This window comes from Gigantopelta aegis, chromosome 3, assembly GCF_016097555.1.
Source record: "Gigantopelta aegis isolate Gae_Host chromosome 3, Gae_host_genome, whole genome shotgun sequence".
NCBI lineage: Eukaryota > Metazoa > Mollusca > Gastropoda > Neomphalida > Peltospiridae > Gigantopelta > Gigantopelta aegis.
This window is the reverse complement of record NC_054701.1, coordinates 83,965,030-83,985,278: the sequence shown is the minus strand read 5'-3', so window position 1 is coordinate 83,985,278 and position 20,249 is coordinate 83,965,030. Positions and strand designations below refer to the sequence as shown.

The window sequence follows — 20,249 nt, the reverse complement described above, 5'->3', positions numbered from 1 at the left end:
ATTAGCGGCGGAATTTAAAACCAACCAACCAACCAAACATGGCGTTGAAATATCAAACTGGGAAACGGACATATTTTGGAGAACCTGCGTCTCAGTATAAACAGTTGCTACCAGATGGCAGTCTTGAAACTGCCCCTTTTCTTACTGCTGCAAGTTTAATACCACCACTCTTTGGTAAAATTCATACTGAATATGCGCTTATCTGATCTTTAATTTAATGTTTAAAAAGTATGAGGGGTTTTTTATGGTGACAATGACACGTATGAAATTAAGACAAGAATCCAGCGCGACATCGTAACTCAAATTATTATTGGGATCCACACATGTCATGATATGTCGTGTCATAGGGTTTTACGTGCACATTCACAACAAGCTGTTGTAGCGCACGCCTGTCGTGGGCACAAGAGCCGGCTCCTCCGTCCATGACAAGGAAGGTGGGGAGAGGAGGGACCGCCTGCACTGGCAGGTGCAAGGGAGCACCAGCAGCCCGATCAAATCGGTAGCAGGCGGGTGGGGGTGGTGGTGGTGCTATGGAATTTGAATGGAGCAGTTAAATGCCAAAGAGAAAAGGGTGCGCAATTTTGATTGAGGGAATTTGGTGCAATTTTGAATGGTCGGTCGAAAGGTAAATGGCCGAGCTAATATAGGTTTTGATATTAGTGAATCGAGAGTAGCTCGTTAATTTTAGACCTTTACGATGCTGTGGTGTCTCCCTAGGTTGCCCATAGGGCCCTTACACCACATACACTGCTTTTAAAGTGTCATAAAATCCTTCAGCACAATATCTATATATTGTCCAAATGAAAAGTTATACAAATATTTAGATGGTAACGGGGTCGTTTCGTCATTATTATGAAGGCTTATTACTAGTTCACCCGAGTATTTTTGAGCAGGGTTGATTCGTACCTCCAACCAAGTCTGTGTTATATTTTTAACTTAAAATCTTTCTTTAAAAATATTTGTTTCACCGCCACAGTACAATTGAACAATAATAGTGTTACTACTGAAAGTTATTTTAACTTTAATGTTTTTAAACTCCAGTAATGAGCGCATTTTTAGTGGGACCCCCCTGTATTTACTAGCCTGCATGACGGCACATACGTTTGCGCAGCTAACATTAAAACAACCACTTCTGTCACTGATGTTTACAGAAATAGCAAACAAATAATGAATCCGACTTTTTATAAGTTCTAAACAACAAACACTTCCTGTTATAGTCTGTTTCAGAAACATTTAGATTATGCAAATGAGATGAATATAAATGGTGTTACATGCTCCTTAGTTTGGACAACACAAAATGACAATATAAAAAAGCCAATGTGAAAACGTTTGATCATTATTCAACAAAAGTTGTCTGTTATTAACTGTAAATGAGCACAAATAGTGTTCGTTAGACATATAGGACAATCAATGATAATTTTGAAACAGACTATAGCTAAAATAGGCCATGCTGTAAGTGCAGTTCTAATCAAAATCTGTGTGCAGCCATTTTGCATTGTGTCACTCGGAGGGAAATTCAACGTATTCTTGGATGTTTACGTTAACAGATAAAATAAAACATTCATTTCATTTATGGATTCATAAATTACAATACGGTATGTATTGAAGCTTCCCTGTAAACGTGTGTAAGTTGATATATACAAGGTTGATCATTACAGCGTTGACAGACACATGTTGACAGGTGATACAAAAACATGTTGATCGAGACTGGCAAAAGTATACTTTTAGTGCATTGATTCAGAGGTTTTTTTTCAATCAAATTGTTATCTACCAGTTTTATACATATATTCAAATCAAGATGTGTTGTTTTAACAACGGTTTTATGAATTAAATTAACGTTGTTTGTTTACAAACATACCCCAACATTTGTTTCAAGACGTAATGTACGTAATTAACGTGCGCAGACTTTTGTGCCGCACAGACTAAGGTGACATGAGTGTATCCATTGATTTTTAGATGTCACACATTGCGATCTATATTGAGTGTTTATATTTACAGATAAAAATAATATAATTTAGTTTATTTCCAATATCATTTACTGAAGCCATATACATAATACACACGAAATACATACAGGCCTTAGATAATATACAGACAGTGTATTCACATTAATAATTAATTTATGAACAGTCACACTGCATACTACTGATGGGCTGTGGTGTCTTATTAAATATACTACATACCCAGCTGAGGTTCAAATGCCGAGTGTGGTATGTTGATTTCGCCTAGCTTCAGTTGACAGAAAGTAAACGGCTGATAAGGCATTAATATCCAAAGACAGAAAATTACCTAATATTTGGTAATGAATAATGAATAAACAGAAGGGAAAAAATACTTCAAAACAATATTAAATATATTTATTTGGGGTGGGGGGGTATGAGGGGGGGCGAAATGACTTCGTACAAATGAGATTTAGGGTGAAAAAACCCTGGGTGAATAGGACTAAGGGCGAAATAACGCAGAGTTTGAAACGGTTTTAGGGCGAAACAACCCGGATTCCTTTAGACGTACAACAGTATTTTAGACCATGGTTGGTTACCATGATAATAGACAAGTATGGCAGTAGGTATAGAGATCAACCACATCTGTCAATATTTGTTTTTTTTCATAATTCTTAAAGTTTATGTTATTCCGGAAATAGGTCAAAGCTTTCTTTATGAAATGTAGCCCACTGAATATATTGTGGAACATTTTTAATGATTTTGTTTTTAAAATCTTGATTAAGGTTGATGACAGTCACTTTTCACACCCTTGTTTTGGCTTTGTACACAATAAATATAGCATATCATACCGTAATTTCACTTGAAATCCATATTTCATAAAAGGTACAATTTTTTAATCACAAGATTTTCTTCAAATACATTTTGGTGCATTAGTAATGTTAAACAAAAAAAATTCAATAGCAATTTTGCATTGGAATTTTTCCAGCATTCTTAAAACGGAAACGTCATACACTTAATTTATGGTTATTGTAAGGAGATACAAAGTGACGTCATTGAAATACTGACATCATTCAAATTCAAAATTAGTTATATTTTTTATACAATTGATGCTTCGCCACATTAAAATAAAAACTGGTCTACTAATCTTGACCCCTGTCAAATTTCTATAACAAGCAGACAACCTGTTTACAGGTCGGTATTTTTGTATTTTTCATAATTCTGGACAAAATATTAAGTTTAAATTTTAAAAGATGAAAGAAATATAAAGTACCTTTTGTCAAATATATCATATAAAACAATTACCATTGGATATGCTATATTTATCGTGTACGAAGCCAAAACAAGGGTGCGAAAAGTGACTGTCGTCGACCTTACTGATATTTCTGGTCAACTGAAAATTTATTAGCAATTACTGTTTAATGTTTAAAATTGTCTAGCGATCTCTGTAAGTTGAGACGTAATACTGAAAAAAAATTCCCCTGTATATATGTTACACAGTGAACATGATTACATTATAATTTGTCATATGTACTATACATTCCAGTGGCATGACAGGAAAAGGTTTTTATATATTTTGTAAAAACTGTCCATGGCCTCATTCCACAAAGTGATCTTAGAACTAAGATCACCATAAGTGTACACGTAACATTTAAGGTGAACTTAACGATAAGGTTGCTTCATGGAACAGGACCCAGGTGCTCAAAAACAACATACTTTCCTTACAGTATATCCTCTTCTGCACAGGAAAACCATCAATATTATTATTGTGGTAATAATAAGTAATAGTGTTTACTAGTAATAGTTTATTTCATGGACCAAATATTAATCAACAGTTACGAAAATGTGTTTTCATTTTAATTCAGTGTTCACTAAAACAAACTGACAGTATTTGATTAACTGTTCGAAAATGCTGTTATTGGAGGATAAATAATGAATGAAACTATTGACAGTATTTGCTTTACTGTTCGAAAACACTTATTGGAGGATAAATAATGAATGAAACTAAAATGTAAAGGTCTCTGAAGTGTAGTGTGCAAAATTTATCAGCTAACTAAATGCTGAAATTCTCATTGATTATAAATTTAAGGATTAGGACAGAATATACATATATATACAGTTTACATGCAGGCATTTGGATTTCATGGAAACTATCATTTCCGGTAGTATGTCGGTAAAATTACGGAACCAAAATTTTGTTTCCCATGATTATTATATCGAGTATCACTACCTGGTATTCACCGAAAATTATATATGTATATATAATAATAACAGTTTCCAATTGGTTCCCATGATCACAAGGCACGGAACCGAAACAGTGTTTCCCATGAAATTTGAAATCCTATGGCCTGACATGTTAATCATTTTTATATATGTATAATTATACTACGTATATGACTACATGTATCTCTGGAAAATAAAAAAATTAATTTATTGACTTTCAGACATTCTTGGTCCAACAGTGTTCTTGATGATAAAGAAGGACATTCAAGGAAACATAGATGTAAGTTAAACTGTAGTACATGTAATACGAGTTACCTGAACATGTACTTTGATTTTTATTATCATTTTACAAAGTTAATATCCAACAAAAATTAGGCAAAAGGTTTTTAATATATTTTTGTAGGTTCATAATAAAAAAAAAAAAAAAAAAAAAAAAAAAAAAAAAAATATATATATATATATATACAGTGAAACTCCTCTAAACTGGACACCCAAGGAACCAAGTAAAAATTCTGGATGTAAGAGGTGTCCGGTTTAGAAAGGTTCTCTTCTGTACAGAAAAACATCCGATTTTGAGGGAATTCCAGTTTACAGAGGGTCCGGTTTTGAGAGGTTTCACTGTACATGTATATGTGTGATTGTACATAAATTGGCTGGGAAATTTCCAACTACCATCAGTTTGCTTGGAGTGCTACTTTTTAAATACAGTGAAACTTCTCTAAACCAGACACCCTCGTGACAAGTAAAACTTCCGGTTTTAAGAGGTATCCGGTTTAGAGAGGTTCTCTTCTGTACATATATTTAAAAGGGGGCGGCACAAAACGTCCGGTTTTGAGGGAATTTCGGTTTACAGAGGATCCGGTTTTAAGAGGTTTCACTGTAGATTACTACTTACTGCACACAGTAATATTAAATCGCACTATTTCTTTATCCCAACAACTGAATAATAGCCAGATTTGGTAGTTATTTAACATTTTATAACAGTAGCAAATGACGACTTTAAAGGAACTACCCCGAGTGTGCTTTCATTGTTATATTTCCTTTTTACATATTACAGACATTTTCCTGTTTAAAATATCAGTGTCTGTATAACACTGTGTCTGTTGTCATCTTAATGTTTGTAGTAGCCCAAGCCAGATTTTATCTCCCAATAATTTCATGGATATGAAAAAAATATACATTTTGAAGTAAAATGAAAAATAACTTTTCCAAGCATTATAGCATACAGATAAATATGCAGACACTGGTATTCTAATCAAGAAACATTATGTATGCATAATTTTAATCTTTAATAATACTGTTACAGTATTATTTAAAAACAACTTATAATGGCTGCAAACTCAGGACATCCCCTTTAACCCTGTTTTATACAGATGTTAAATATACATGTATATATGTATAAAATTATTTCAAACATTCATGTATTTCTGAGTAACAAGTGCGTGATTTTGCTCAGTTGGTTGAGTGTTCGCCTGAGGTGCTTGCATCGCAGGATCAAACCACCTCAGTGGATCCATTCAACTGATTGTTTTTTTTCTCATTCCAACCAGTGCACCACAACTGGTCAAAGGCCGTGGTATGTTATTTCTTGCCTGTGGGAAAGTGCATATAAAAGATCCCTTGCTGCATTAGGAAAAATGTAGCGGGTTTCCTCTGATGACTACGAGTCAGAATTACCAAATGTTTGAAATTCCATCCAATAGCTGATCATTAATTAATCAATGTGCTTCAGTAATATCGTTAAAAAAAAAAAAAAAAAAAAAACATTTCTGAGTAACACAAATATCTGTGGGGTTGTTTTTTTTGCACATTCCCAGAAAATAACTTGTCATTAAATTAAATGTTGTGTGTTTATACTGTTTACCTTAGGTTTTGGTGTAATGATAATATTTTCTCTTTTTGTTTGTTGTTACTCCAGAAACTGAATGCTAAATACATGACAAACCCTGAATTGTTCACAACAATTAATGCCATCTTAGAAGAAGAATTTGAAACAAAAAGTTCCACAAATGGTCAAGTTGGGGCACTTTGGCTTAAAAGGTAACACAATCTCCGGCCTTATTTTTCATCAGTGGTTTAAATATGAGATGTAGACCAGTGGTAAAGCACCTGCCAGATGTGCTGTCAGTGTGGGATCGATTCCCGCCAGTGCTATCCCATTGTGCTATTTCTCGTTCCAGGCAGTTCACCACGACTGGTATATCAAAGACCATGGTATTTGCCGTCCTGTCTGTGAGATGGTGCATATAAAAGATCCCTTGCTAGTAATGAAAAAATGTAGCGGGTTTCCTGTCTACGGCTATATGTCAAAATTACCAAATATTTGACATCCAATAGCCAATGATTAATAAATCAATGTGCTCTAGTGGTGTCATTAAAAAAAAATATCTATATATATCTATATAAGAAGCTTTGATCTGAAATGGAGATTTTTAGCTAATCTTCTCTCACACTGATTTTGATTCATGAATCATGATTGAACCTACATGTATATTGAAAAATCAATGCTCAGATACAAAAAGATATAAAAATAATCTACTAATAGACTTTTAGCTCCAAATTCTACAAGTGTCATTAAGTTAATTAGAGAAAAAATATTAATAGTCTTTGTTGTGAAGTTCTGATTAATTGACATCATTAATTAACTGAATATCAGTTGTGATTGAGGTAATAAAAGTATTACTAATAATACTGAGTTACTTCCCTTCTGATTCTATGGTCATGCTTGCACTAATGAATAAGTTACCACTGTTCAAGATTCTGACAAAGTTAGCAACCACTTGGCATCCTTGACCTCATCACAATCAGATAGTGTCACGTAATGTCCCGAGTAACCATAATGTTCGAGTAACCGTAATGTCCAAGTAACCGATGTCTGCTAAATCTACAGACATGTATTGTTTTTGCATATAAGCCGTTTGTTATTCAGTTAAAGGATTAACCTGAAATAATTATGACTTCTGTTGTTGTAGTTTTTTTTGTGATTTGCAAATGTGCAGGTACCATAGACAACCTTAAGTTTAATGAGTGAATGAATGACAGTGAATGCATTACGATGTAGGTTTGTTGATTAAGTACTGCTTCACATTTTGTTGTTTTTGATGATAATTACAATGCATTAATTAAATGCTGTTCAGTCATCTGTTATAATTACGATATTATAATAACTATTTTTCCTTTATTCATTATGGCAAGGGAGATAACTCATAACAAATTTACTACAACAGCATTTTCAATATAAAAACTAAATGACCCAGGAACAAATGCTGTTTTTGTAACATGATCCAACTCTGGTATACCAGTAATATAAACGTAAAGTATTTAATAACATATCAGTTGTATTATATTTTATATATGATTCTTTGTCACAGAGGTTTGGCGTTTATACAAGAGTTCCTGATGCTTGTTTTAGAAGGTGGAAAACAGGATAGAAGTGAAAACATTCAACAATATCTGCTGAAAGCCTATGAAAAAGATCTCAAGCAGCACCACTCATGGGTGTTACGGCAAATCATTATGGTACATACCAGTTATATACTTGTCTTACTATATCATATCATATATGGCGTTGTCTGTCCATAAACTTTTTATTTCCGGAACATATCTTTCTTATCAATTCATATAGGATCATCAAACATTGCATGTGATAGTGGTGTGTTGCACACATATAGGATCATCAAACATTGCGTGTGATAGTGGTGTGTTGCACACCATAACTAAGTCACTGCAACCTACTTTTCACACATTAAAATACGTTAAACAAAATCCTTATCTGAGCCCTATTTTCCTTATTAATTCATATAGGATCATCAAACATTGCATGCATGGGATGGATAGTGTGTTGGCTACCATAATTAGGTCTCTGCGACCTACTTTCGACAGGCGTATCATGTACCTCACCAGTACTCTTGTTTTTTTCAGTGGGCTAATTTTTTATGGCTACTGTCGCAATCTAAATTCCATGCTTACAATTATTGGGTCATAGGATCCATTCTTCTCGGTAGACTGATTGAGGTTTTTTCCTATTCCAACCAGTGCCCCACGACTGGTATATGCTGTCCTGTCTGTGGGAAAGTGCATATAAAAGATCCTATGCTGCTATAATACTATAGTAATGGGAAAATGTATCCTATTGCCAATGATTAATAAATCAATATGCTCTAGTGGTATTGTTGAACATAATGTAACTTTTACTTGAACAATTATACACCTCGATATGCTCAGTAGAACAACCTCCTGCTTTCAAAGAAAATTAACATGTACACTGGTGGCACTAACATCTGCACAGATAAGCATTTGTGTTATATTTTAATGGCAAAATCTATCATTAAAAATATTTGTTTTACCATAATAATATAATAGAATAAGAGACATGTTACTTTTGAAAGTTAATTTTTTATTTTCAAACTCTAGCAGTGCTCTTCATTAGTCACGAGTCCTACTCAGCCTGAGCACTGATGGTGTCATCTGTTGCATTTATCACAAAATGTAATTCTTACATCAATAAAACTTGGTTTAAAGTTACATCTATGAATGTTCTTCTCAATGCTTGTGTAAATTTTTATTTTATTTTTGTCAATGTTTTTTAGAAGTAATTTTGATTTTAATTTGTCTAATGCATTTTGATGAACTTCTCTGGAGGCAGCTATACATTCAACAAACATTTGAGAAAGTCATTAACCCTCTCAGAAGCTTTGGCTAGTGCCCTGTGTATTATAGACTAGTGATACAGATGATAATTTCCACTAGCCCAGACCAAAATTTTACTAGCTGGAACCGAGGGTTGGTGAATTTGTCAAACCCTGCATCAGTGACACTGAATCAGTTTATGGTAGGCAAGACATTTAATTACATGGAATTCTTGTCCTAGAATTTAAAATGTTGTTTTATCTCAACAGCAACTTACAAAAGCCTGTCCAACACGAACAACATTCATAGATCAACTAAAGATGGACAAAGAAGCCAGTGATGAAGAGGTAAGTGTGTGGGTTTTCAGTCTATCACGGGGCAGGGTGTAGCTCGAGAGTGAAGCCATCAGTATATCACGGGGCAGGGTGGAGCTCACGGGTGGAGCCATCAGTATATCACGGGGCAGTGTGTAGCTCTAGGGTGGAGCCATCAGTATATCGTGGGACAGTGTGTAGCTCTAGGGTGGAGCCATCAGTATATCGCGGGGCAGTGTGTAGCTCAAGGGTGGAGCCATCAGTATATCGCAGGGCATTGTGTAGCTCAAGGGTGGAGCCATCAGTATATCGCAGGGCAGTGTGTAGCTCAAGGGTGGAGCCATCAGTATATCACAGGGCAGTGTGTAGCTCTAGGGTGGAGCCATCAGTATATCACAGGGCAGTGTGTAGCTCAAGGGTGGAGCCATCAGTATATCACAGGGCAGTGTGTAGCTCAAGGGTGGAGCCATCAGTATATCGCAGGGCAGTGTGTAGCTCTAGGGTGGAGCCATCAGTATATCGCAGGGCAGTGTGTAGCTCAAGGGTGGAGCCATCAGTATATCGCAGGGCAGTGTGTAGGAGGGTGGAGCCATCAGTATATCACAGGGCAGTGTGTAGCTCAAGGGTGGAGCCATCAGTATATCACAGGGCAGTGTGTAGCTCAAGGGTGGAGCCATCAGTATATCGCAGGGCAGTGTGTAGCTCTAGGGTGGAGCCATCAGTATATCGCAGGGCAGTGTGTAGCTCAAGGGTGGAGCCATCAGTATATCACAGGGCAGTGTGTAGCTCTAGGGTGGAGCCATCAGTATATCACAGCTCAGTGGTGGAGCCATAAGTATATCACAGGGCAGTGTGTAGCTCTAGGGTGGAGCCATCAGTATATCACAGGGCAATGTGTAGCTCAAGAGTGGAGCCATCAGTATATCACAGGGCAGTGTGTAGCTCTAGGGTGGAGCCATCAGTATATCACAGGGCAGTGTGTAGCTCTAGGGTGGAGCCATCAGTATATCACAGCTCAATGGTGGAGCCATAAGTATATCACAGGGCAGTGTGTAGCTCAAGGGTGGAGCCATCAGTATATCACGGGGCAGTGTATAGCTCTAAGGTGGAGCCATCAGTATATCACAGGGCAGTGTGTAGCTCTAGGGTGGAGCCATCAGTATATCACGGGGCAGTGTGTAGCTCTAGGGTGGAGCCATCCATTGAGTTGTGATGGTTTGCAGCATCAATCCACCTTGCTGAAGCCATTTGTTTCTCTGTCCCAACAAATGCTCCACAACTGGTCCATGGTATGTGCTATCCTGTCTCGTGAAAGACAATAGAAAGATACCTTGCTGCTGTTTTGCATGAATAGCATATGTGACAGCAACAAGTGTCCTCTTCTACATCCTAGTTAGACGCATCACTGTAATTAAAAAATTACCAGTGTTTTGTTAAACAAACATTCCTTTCTTTTCCATGCAACACATACATGATAATCTCTAGGGCTGGTGTCAGATGCAGCTGTAGTCTGACCCGTCCTCTTACAAAAATATTTTTTTGGGTAAATAATTTCAGTTTGGTTTAACATTAAAAAAGAGTGAAAGTGTTTTGGATATAACATGACTATCCCAGTCCATAAACCCAAAATGGCAGCCATAATGCTGTAAGCATTCTTTTCTTTCTATGGTATGTATTATATACTTGGCCAAAAAAGTTTAGCAGTTTGGTAAATGTGCTTAAATAAGAGAAAACTTGTGACTTACAAAACGAAATCAGACGCTGGATTTAGTTGAGGCATCATTTGTCAGTATAAGTAGCAGGAGATTTTCAATACAAAATGACGTGTGACTGTCATGTCGTTACTGGTGCTTGGGGATCCTTACACTTTTACTTTTCGTATGTCAAACCGAACTAAAATTATTTACAAAAACATTTTTAGGAGGATTGGATGGACTATAAATAGGTAGAGTATTTGTCTGATGTGTGATTTGATTATTTCTTGTTACAGAACTACCATCATGGTGTCGTCTGCATTACCATATTACATTCAGCTAGTATGTTGGAATAAGACACATTTGTTTCAAAACAAAATTCTCTAAAAGCTAATAATCCTCAAGAAGAAATTTTAGTGAGCACTGCATAATAAGGAAACATTTAATTTAATGGTTTTTATGTGATGTTTTCAAGCCTACAGGTTTTTCATTTTCCATTGGTTTTGTTTGTGATAGATTTTGTTGACAGTTTGGTGCTGTGTTGTTTTCTTGTGTACACACTGTAGTTTAATGATGTTTTTGTATACTACAGTTCTATAAACTGTTTGATAGTGTGGCCATAACATTTCACTTTATATTTTTATGGTTCATTTTTCCTGGATTTGACTCGTCACCACAGTTTACTCTGTGTAATTCTGAAATTATATCAATGTGTAATAAGTTTAGAATTTGTGTATATTTAACTTTGATTGATAGCGAGTGGCCAATAAATTATGAAATTATATCAATGTGTAATAGGTTTAGAATTTGTGTATATTTAACTTTGATTGATAGCCAGCGGCCAATAAATTCTGAGATTATATCAATGTGTAATAAATGTGTAATAAGTTTAGAATTTGTGTATATTTAACTTTGATTGATAGCCAGCGGCCAATAAATTCTGAAATTATATCAATGTGTAATAAGTTTAGAATTTGTGTATATTTAACTTTAATTGATAGCCAGCGTCCAATAAATTCTGAAATTATATCAATGCGTAATAAGTTTATAATTTGTGTATATTTAACTTTGATTGATAGCCAGTGGCCAATAAATTCTGAAATTATATCAATGCGTAATAAGTTTAGAATTTGTGTATATTTAACTTTAATTGATAGCCAGCGTCCAATAAATTCTGAAATTATATCAATGCGTAATAAGTTTAGAATTTGTGTTTATTTAACTTTGATTGATAGCGAGTGGCCAATAAATTCTGAAATTATATCAATGTGTAATAAGTTTAGAATTTGTGTATATTTAACTTTGATTGATAGCGAGTGGCCAATAAATTATGAAATTATATCAATGTGTAATAGGTTTAGAATTTGTGTATATTTAACTTTGATTGATAGCCAGCGGCCAATAAATTCTGAGATTATATCAATGTGTAATAAATGTGTAATAAGTTTAGAATTTGTGTATATTTAACTTTGATTGATAGCCAGCGGCCAATAAATTCTGAAATTATATCAATGTGTAATAAGTTTAGAATTTGTGTATATTTAACTTTAATTGATAGCCAGCGTCCAATAAATTCTGAAATTATATCAATGCGTAATAAGTTTATAATTTGTGTATATTTAACTTTGATTGATAGCCAGTGGCCAATAAATTCTGAAATTATATCAATGTGTAATAAATGTGTAATAAGTTTAGAATTTGTGTATATTTAACTTTGATTGATAGCCAGCGTCCAATAAATTCTGAAATTATATGAATCTGTAATAAGTTTAGAATTTGTGTATATTTAACTTTGATTGATAGCCAGCGGCCAATAAATTCTGAAATTATATCAATGTGTAATAAGTTTAGAATTTGTGTATATTTAACTTTAATTGATAGCCAGCGTCCAATAAATTCTGAAATTATATCAATGCATAATAAGTTTATAATTTGTGTATATTTAACTTTGATTGATAGCCAGTGGCCAATAAATTCTGAAATTATATCAATGCGTAATAAGTTTAGAATTTGTGTATATTTAACTTTAATTGATAGCCAGCATCCAATAAATTCTGAAATTATATCAATGTGTAATAAATGTGTAATAAGTTTAGAATTTGTGTATATTTAACTTTGATTGCGAGTGGCCAATAAATTCTGAAATTATATGAATCTGTAATAAGTTTAGAATTTGTGTATATTTAACTTTGATTGATAGCCAGCGGCCAATAAATTCTGAAATTATATCAATGTGTAATAAGTTTAGAATTTGTGTATATTTAACTTTAATTGATAGCCAGCGTCCAATAAATTCTGAAATTATATCAATGCGTAATAAGTTTATAATTTGTGTATATTAACTTTGATTGATAGCCAGTGGCCAATAAATTCTGAAATTATATCAATGTGTAATAAATGTGTAATAAGTTTAGAATTTGTGTATATTTAACTTTGATTGATAGCCAGCGTCCAATAAATTCTGAAATTATATGAATCTGTAATAAGTTTAGAATTTGTGTATATTTAACTTTGATTGATAGCCAGCGGCCAATAAATTCTGAAATTATATCAATGTGTAATAAGTTTAGAATTTGTGTATATTTAACTTTAATTGATAGCCAGCGTCCAATAAATTCTGAAATTATATCAATGCATAATAAGTTTATAATTTGTGTATATTTAACTTTGATTGATAGCCAGTGGCCAATAAATTCTGAAATTATATCAATGCGTAATAAGTTTAGAATTTGTGTATATTTAACTTTAATTGATAGCCAGCATCCAATAAATTCTGAAATTATATCAATGTGTAATAAATGTGTAATAAGTTTAGAATTTGTGTATATTTAACTTTGATTGCGAGTGGCCAATAAATTCTGAAATTATATGAATCTGTAATAAGTTTAGAATTTGTGTATATTTAACTTTGATTGATAGCCAGCGGCCAATAAATTCTGAAATTATATCAATGTGTAATAAGTTTAGAATTTGTGTATATTTAACTTTAATTGATAGCCAGCGTCCAATAAATTCTGAAATTATATCAATGCGTAATAAGTTTATAATTTGTGTATATTTAACTTTGATTGATAGCCAGTGGCCAATAAATTCTGAAATTATATCAATGTGTAATAAATGTGTAATAAGTTTAGAATTTGTGTATATTTAACTTTGATTGATAGCGAGTGGCCAATAAATTCTGAAATTATATCAATGCGTAATAAGTTTAGAATTTGTGTATATTTAACTTTGATTGATAGCCAGCGGCCAATAAATTCTGAAATTATATCAATGTGTAATAAGTTTAGAATTTGTGTATATTTAACTTTAATTGATAGCCAGCATCCAATAAATTCTGAAATTATATCAATGCGTAATAAGTTTATAATTTGTGTATATTTAACTTTGATTGATAGCCAGTGGCCAATAAATTCTGAAATTATATCAATGCGTAATAAGTTTAGAATTTGTGTATATTTAACTTTAATTGATAGCCAGCATCCAATAAATTCTGAAATTATATCAATGTGTAATAAATGTGTAATAAGTTTAGAATTTGTGTATATTTAACTTTGATTGCGAGTGGCCAATAAATTCTGAAATTATATATTTGGTAATAAGTTTAGAATTTGGTAATAAGTTTAGAATTTGTGTATATTTAACTTTAATTGATAGCCAGTGTCCAATAAATTCTGAAATTATATCAATGCGTAATAAGTTTAGAATTTGTGTATATTTAACTTTGATTGATAGCGAGTGGCCAATAAATTCTGAAATTATATCAATGCGTAATAAGTTTAGAATTTGTGTATATTTAACTTTAATTGATAGCCAGCGTCCAATAAATTCTGAAATTATATCAATGCGTAATAAGTTTAGAATTTGTGTATATTTAACTTTAATTGATAGTGAGTGGCCAATAAATTCTGAAATTATATCAATGCGTAATAAGTTTAGAATTTGTGTATATTTAACTTTGATTGATAGCCAGCGTCCAATAAATTCTGAAATTATATCAATGCGTAATAAGTTTAGAATTTGTGTTTATTTAACTTTGATTGATAGCGAGTGGCCAATAAATTCTGAAATTATATCAATGCGTAATAAGTTTAGATTTGTGTATATTTAACTTTAATTGATAGCCAGCATCCAATAAATTCTGAAATTATATCAATGTGTAATAAATGTGTAATAAGTTTAGAATTTGTGTATATTTAACTTTAATTGATAGCCAGCGTCCAATAAATTCTGAAATTATATCAATGCGTAATAAGTTTAGAATTTGTGTATATTTAACTTTGATTGATAGCCAGTGGCCAATAAATTCTGAAATTATATCAATGTGTAATAAGTTTAGAATTTGTGTATATTTAACTTTAATTGATAGCCAGCGTCCAATAAATTCTGAAATTATATCAATGCGTAATAAGTTTATAATTTGTGTATATTTAACTTTGATTGATAGCCAGTGGCCAATAAATTCTGAAATTATATCAATGCGTAATAAGTTTAGAATTTGTGTATATTTAACTTTAATTGATAGCCAGCATCCAATAAATTCTGAAATTATATCAATGTGTAATAAATGTGTAATAAGTTTAGAATTTGTGTATATTTAACTTTGATTGCGAGTGGCCAATAAATTCTGAAATTATATGAATCTGTAATAAGTTTAGAATTTGTGTATATTTAACTTTGATTGATAGCCAGCGGCCAATAAATTCTGAAATTATATCAATGTGTAATAAGTTTAGAATTTGTGTATATTTAACTTTAATTGATAGCCAGCGTCCAATAAATTCTGAAATTATATCAATGCGTAATAAGTTTATAATTTGTGTATATTTAACTTTGATTGATAGCCAGTGGCCAATAAATTCTGAAATTATATCAATGTGTAATAAATGTGTAATAAGTTTAGAATTTGTGTATATTTAACTTTGATTGATAGCCAGCGTCCAATAAATTCTGAAATTATATGAATCTGTAATAAGTTTAGAATTTGTGTATATTTAACTTTGATTGATAGCCAGCGGCCAATAAATTCTGAAATTATATCAATGTGTAATAAGTTTAGAATTTGTGTATATTTAACTTTAATTGATAGCCAGCATCCAATAAATTCTGAAATTATATCAATGCGTAATAAGTTTATAATTTGTGTATATTTAACTTTGATTGATAGCCAGTGGCCAATAAATTCTGAAATTATATCAATGCGTAATAAGTTTAGAATTTGTGTATATTTAACTTTAATTGATAGCCAGCATCCAATAAATTCTGAAATTATATCAATGTGTAATAAATGTGTAATAAGTTTAGAATTTGTGTATATTTAACTTTGATTGCGAGTGGCCAATAAATTCTGAAATTATATTATTTGGTAATAAGTTTAGAATTTGTGTATATTTAACTTTAATTGATAGCCAGTGTCCAATAAATTCTGAAATTATATCAATGCGTAATAAGTTTAGAATTTGTGTATATTTAACTTTGATTGATAGCGAGTGGCCAATAAATTCTGAAATTATATCAATGCGTAATAAGTTTAGAATTTGTGTATATTTAACTTTAATTGATAGCCAGCGTCCAATAAATTCTGAAATTATATCAATGCGTAATAAGTTTAGAATTTGTGTATATTTAACTTTAATTGATAGTGAGTGGCCAATAAATTCTGAAATTATATCAATGCGTAATAAGTTTAGAATTTGTGTATATTTAACTTTGATTGATAGCCAGCGTCCAATAAATTCTGAAATTATATCAATGCGTAATAAGTTTAGAATTTGTGTTTATTTAACTTTGATTGATAGCGAGTGGCTAATAAATTCTGAAATTATATCAATGCGTAATAAGTTTAGATTTGTGTATATTTAACTTTAATTGATAGCCAGCATCCAATAAATTCTGAAATTATATCAATGTGTAATAAATGTGTAATAAGTTTAGAATTTGTGTATATTTAACTTTAATTGATAGCCAGCGTCCAATAAATTCTGAAATTATATCAATGCGTAATAAGTTTAGAATTTGTGTATATTTAACTTTGATTGATAGCCAGCGGCCAATAAATTCTGAAATTATATCAATGTGTAATAAGTTTAGAATTTGTGTATATTTAACTTTAATTGATAGCCAGCGTCCAATAAATTCTGAAATTATATCAATGCGTAATAAGTTTATAATTTGTGTATATTTAACTTTGATTGATAGCCAGTGGCCAATAAATTCTGAAATTATATCAATGCGTAATAAGTTTAGAATTTGTGTATATTTAACTTTAATTGATAGCCAGCATCCAATAAATTCTGAAATTATATCAATGTGTAATAAATGTGTAATAAGTTTAGAATTTGTGTATATTTAACTTTGATTGAGAGTGGCCAATAAATTCTGAAATTATATTATTTGGTAATAAGTTTAGAATTTGTGTATATTTAACTTTAATTGATAGCCAGTGTCCAATAAATTCTGAAATTATATCAATGCGTAATAAGTTTAGAATTTGTGTATATTTAACTTTGATTGATAGCAAGTGGCCAATAAATTCTGAAATTATATCAATGCGTAATAAGTTTATAATTTGTGTATATTTAACTTTGATTGATAGCCAGTGGCCAATAAATTCTGAAATTATATCAATGTGTAATAAATGTGTAATAAGTTTAGAATTTGTGTATATTTAACTTTGATTGATAGCCAGCGGCCAATAAATTCTGAAATTATATCAATGTGTAATAAGTTTAGAATTTGTGTATATTTAACTTTAATTGATAGCCAGCGTCCAATAAATTCTGAAATTATATCAATGCGTAATAAGTTTATAATTTGTGTATATTTAACTTTGATTGATAGCCAGTGGCCAATAAATTCTGAAATTATATCAATGCGTAATAAGTTTAGAATTTGTGTATATTTAACTTTAATTGATAGCCAGCATCCAATAAATTCTGAAATTATATCAATGTGTAATAAATGTGTAATAAGTTTAGAATTTGTGTATATTTAACTTTAATTGATAGCCAGTGGCCAATAAATTCTGAAATTATATTAATTGGTAATAAGTTTAGAATTTGTGTATATTTAACTTTGATTGATAGCAAGTGGCCAATAAATTCTGAAATTATATCAATGCGTAATAAGTTTAGAATTTGTGTATATTTAACTTTGATTGATAGCCAGTGGCCAATAAATTCTGAAATTATATCAATGCGTAATAAGTTTATAATTTGTGTATATTTAACTTTGATTGATAGCCAGCGGCCAATAAATTCTGAAATTATATCAATGCGTAATAAGTTTAGAATTTGTGTATATTTAACTTTAATTGATAGCCAGCATCCAATAAATTCTGAAATTATATCAATGTGTAATAAGTTTAGAATTTGTGTATATTTAACTTTGATTGATAGCCAGCGTCCAATAAATTCTGAAATTATATCAATGCGTAATAAGTTTAGAATTTGTGTATATTTAACTTTGATTGATAGCCAGTGGCCAATAAATTCTGAAATTATATCAATGCGTAATAAGTTTAGAATTTGTGTATATTTAACTTTAATTGATAGCCAGCATCCAATAAATTCTGAATTATTCAATGTGTAATCAATGTGTAATAAGTTTAGAATTTGTGTATATTTAACTTTAATTGATAGCCAGCGTCCAATAAATTCTGAAATTATATCAATGCGTAATAAGTTTAGAATTTGTGTATATTTAACTTTGATTGATAGCCAGTGGCCAATAAATTCTGAAATTATATCAATGCGTAATAAGTTTAAGTTTAGAATTTGTGTATATTTAACTTTGATTGATAGCCAGCGTCCAATAAATTCTGAAATTATATCAATGCGTAATAAGTTTAGAATTTGTGTATATTTAACTTTGATTGATAGCCAGCGTCCAATAAATTCTGAAATTATATCAATGCGTAATAAGTTTATAATTTGTGTATATTTAACTTTAATTGATAGCCAGCGTCCAATAAATTCTGAAATTATATCAATGTGTAATAAGTTTAGAATTTGTGTATATTTAACTTTAATTGATAGCCAGCGTCCAATAAATTCTGAAATTATATCAATGCGTAATAAGTTTAGAATTTGTGTATATTTAACTTTGATTGATAGCCAGCGTCCAATAAATTCTGAAATTATATCAATGCGTAATAAGTTTAGAATTTGTGTATATTTAACTTTGATTGATAGCCAGCGTCCAATAAATTCTGAAATTATATCAATGTGTAATAAATGTGCAATAAGTTTAGAATTTGTGTATATTTAACTTTGCTTGATAGCCAGCGTCCAATAAATTCTGAAATTATATCAATGTGTAATAAGTTTAGAATTTGTGTATATTTAACTTTAATTGATAGCCAGCGTCCAATAAATTCTGAAATTATATCAATGCGTAATAAGTTTAGAATTTGTGTATATTTAACTTTGATTGATAGCCAGCGGCCAATAAATTCTGAAATTATATCAATGCGTAATAAGTTTAGAATTTGTGTATATTTAACTTTGATTGATAGCCAGTGGCCAATAAATTCTGAAATTATATCAATGTGTAATAAATGTGTAATAAGTTTAGAATTTGTGTATATTTAACTTTGATTGATAGCCAGCGTCCAATAAATTCTGAAATTATATCAATGCGTAATAAGTTTATAATTTGTGTATATTTAACTTTGATTGATAGCCAGTGGCCAATAAATTCTGAAATTATATCAATGCGTAATAAGTTTATAATTTGTGTATATTTAACTTTGATTGATAGCCAGTGGCCAATAAATTCTGAAATTATATCAATGCGTAATAAGTTTAGAATTTGTGTATATTTAACTTTAATTGATAGCCAGCATCCAATAAATTCTGAAATTATATCAATGTGTAATAAATGTGTAATAAGTTTAGAATTTGTGTATATTTAACTTTGATTGCGAGTGGCCAATAAATTCTGAAATTATATCAATGTGTAATAAGTTTAGAATTTGTGTATATTTAACTTTAATTGATAGCCAGTGTCCAATAAATTCTGAAATTATATCAATGCGTAATAAGTTTAGAATTTGTGTATATTTAACTTTGATTGATAGCGAGTGGCCAATAAATTCTGAAATTATATCAATGCGTAATAAGTTTAGAATTTGTGTATATTTAACTTTAATTGATAGCCAGCGTCCAATAAATTCTGAAATTATATCAATGCGTAATAAGTTTAGAATTTGTGTATATTTAACTTTAATTGATAGTGAGTGGCCAATAAATTCTGAAATTATATCAATGCGTAATAAGTTTAGAGTCTGTGTATATTTAACTTTGATTGATAGCCAGCGTCCAATAAATTCTGAAATTATATCAATGCGTAATAAGTTTAGAATTTGTGTTTATTTAACTTTGATTGATAGCGAGTGGCCAATAAATTCTGAAATTATATCAATGCGTAATAAGTTTAGATTTGTGTAT

The 20,249-nt window shown here is 31.3% G+C and overlaps 1 protein-coding gene across 1 annotated transcript in view; it reads left to right on the top strand.

Annotated features, from left to right (window-relative positions):
• Positions 1 to 38: 38 nt before the first annotated feature.
• The window catches only part of LOC121369197 (glycolipid transfer protein-like), a 28,431-nt gene continuing 8,220 nt past the window's right edge, over positions 39 to 20,249 (top strand). Inside the window, exons 1-5 of the mRNA XM_041494115.1 lie at positions 39 to 174; positions 4,385 to 4,443; positions 6,082 to 6,203; positions 7,535 to 7,682; positions 9,062 to 9,139. Of these exons, the coding sequence (XP_041350049.1) occupies positions 39 to 174; positions 4,385 to 4,443; positions 6,082 to 6,203; positions 7,535 to 7,682; positions 9,062 to 9,139 (543 nt within the window). The remainder of the gene's footprint in view (positions 175 to 4,384; positions 4,444 to 6,081; positions 6,204 to 7,534; positions 7,683 to 9,061; positions 9,140 to 20,249) is intronic.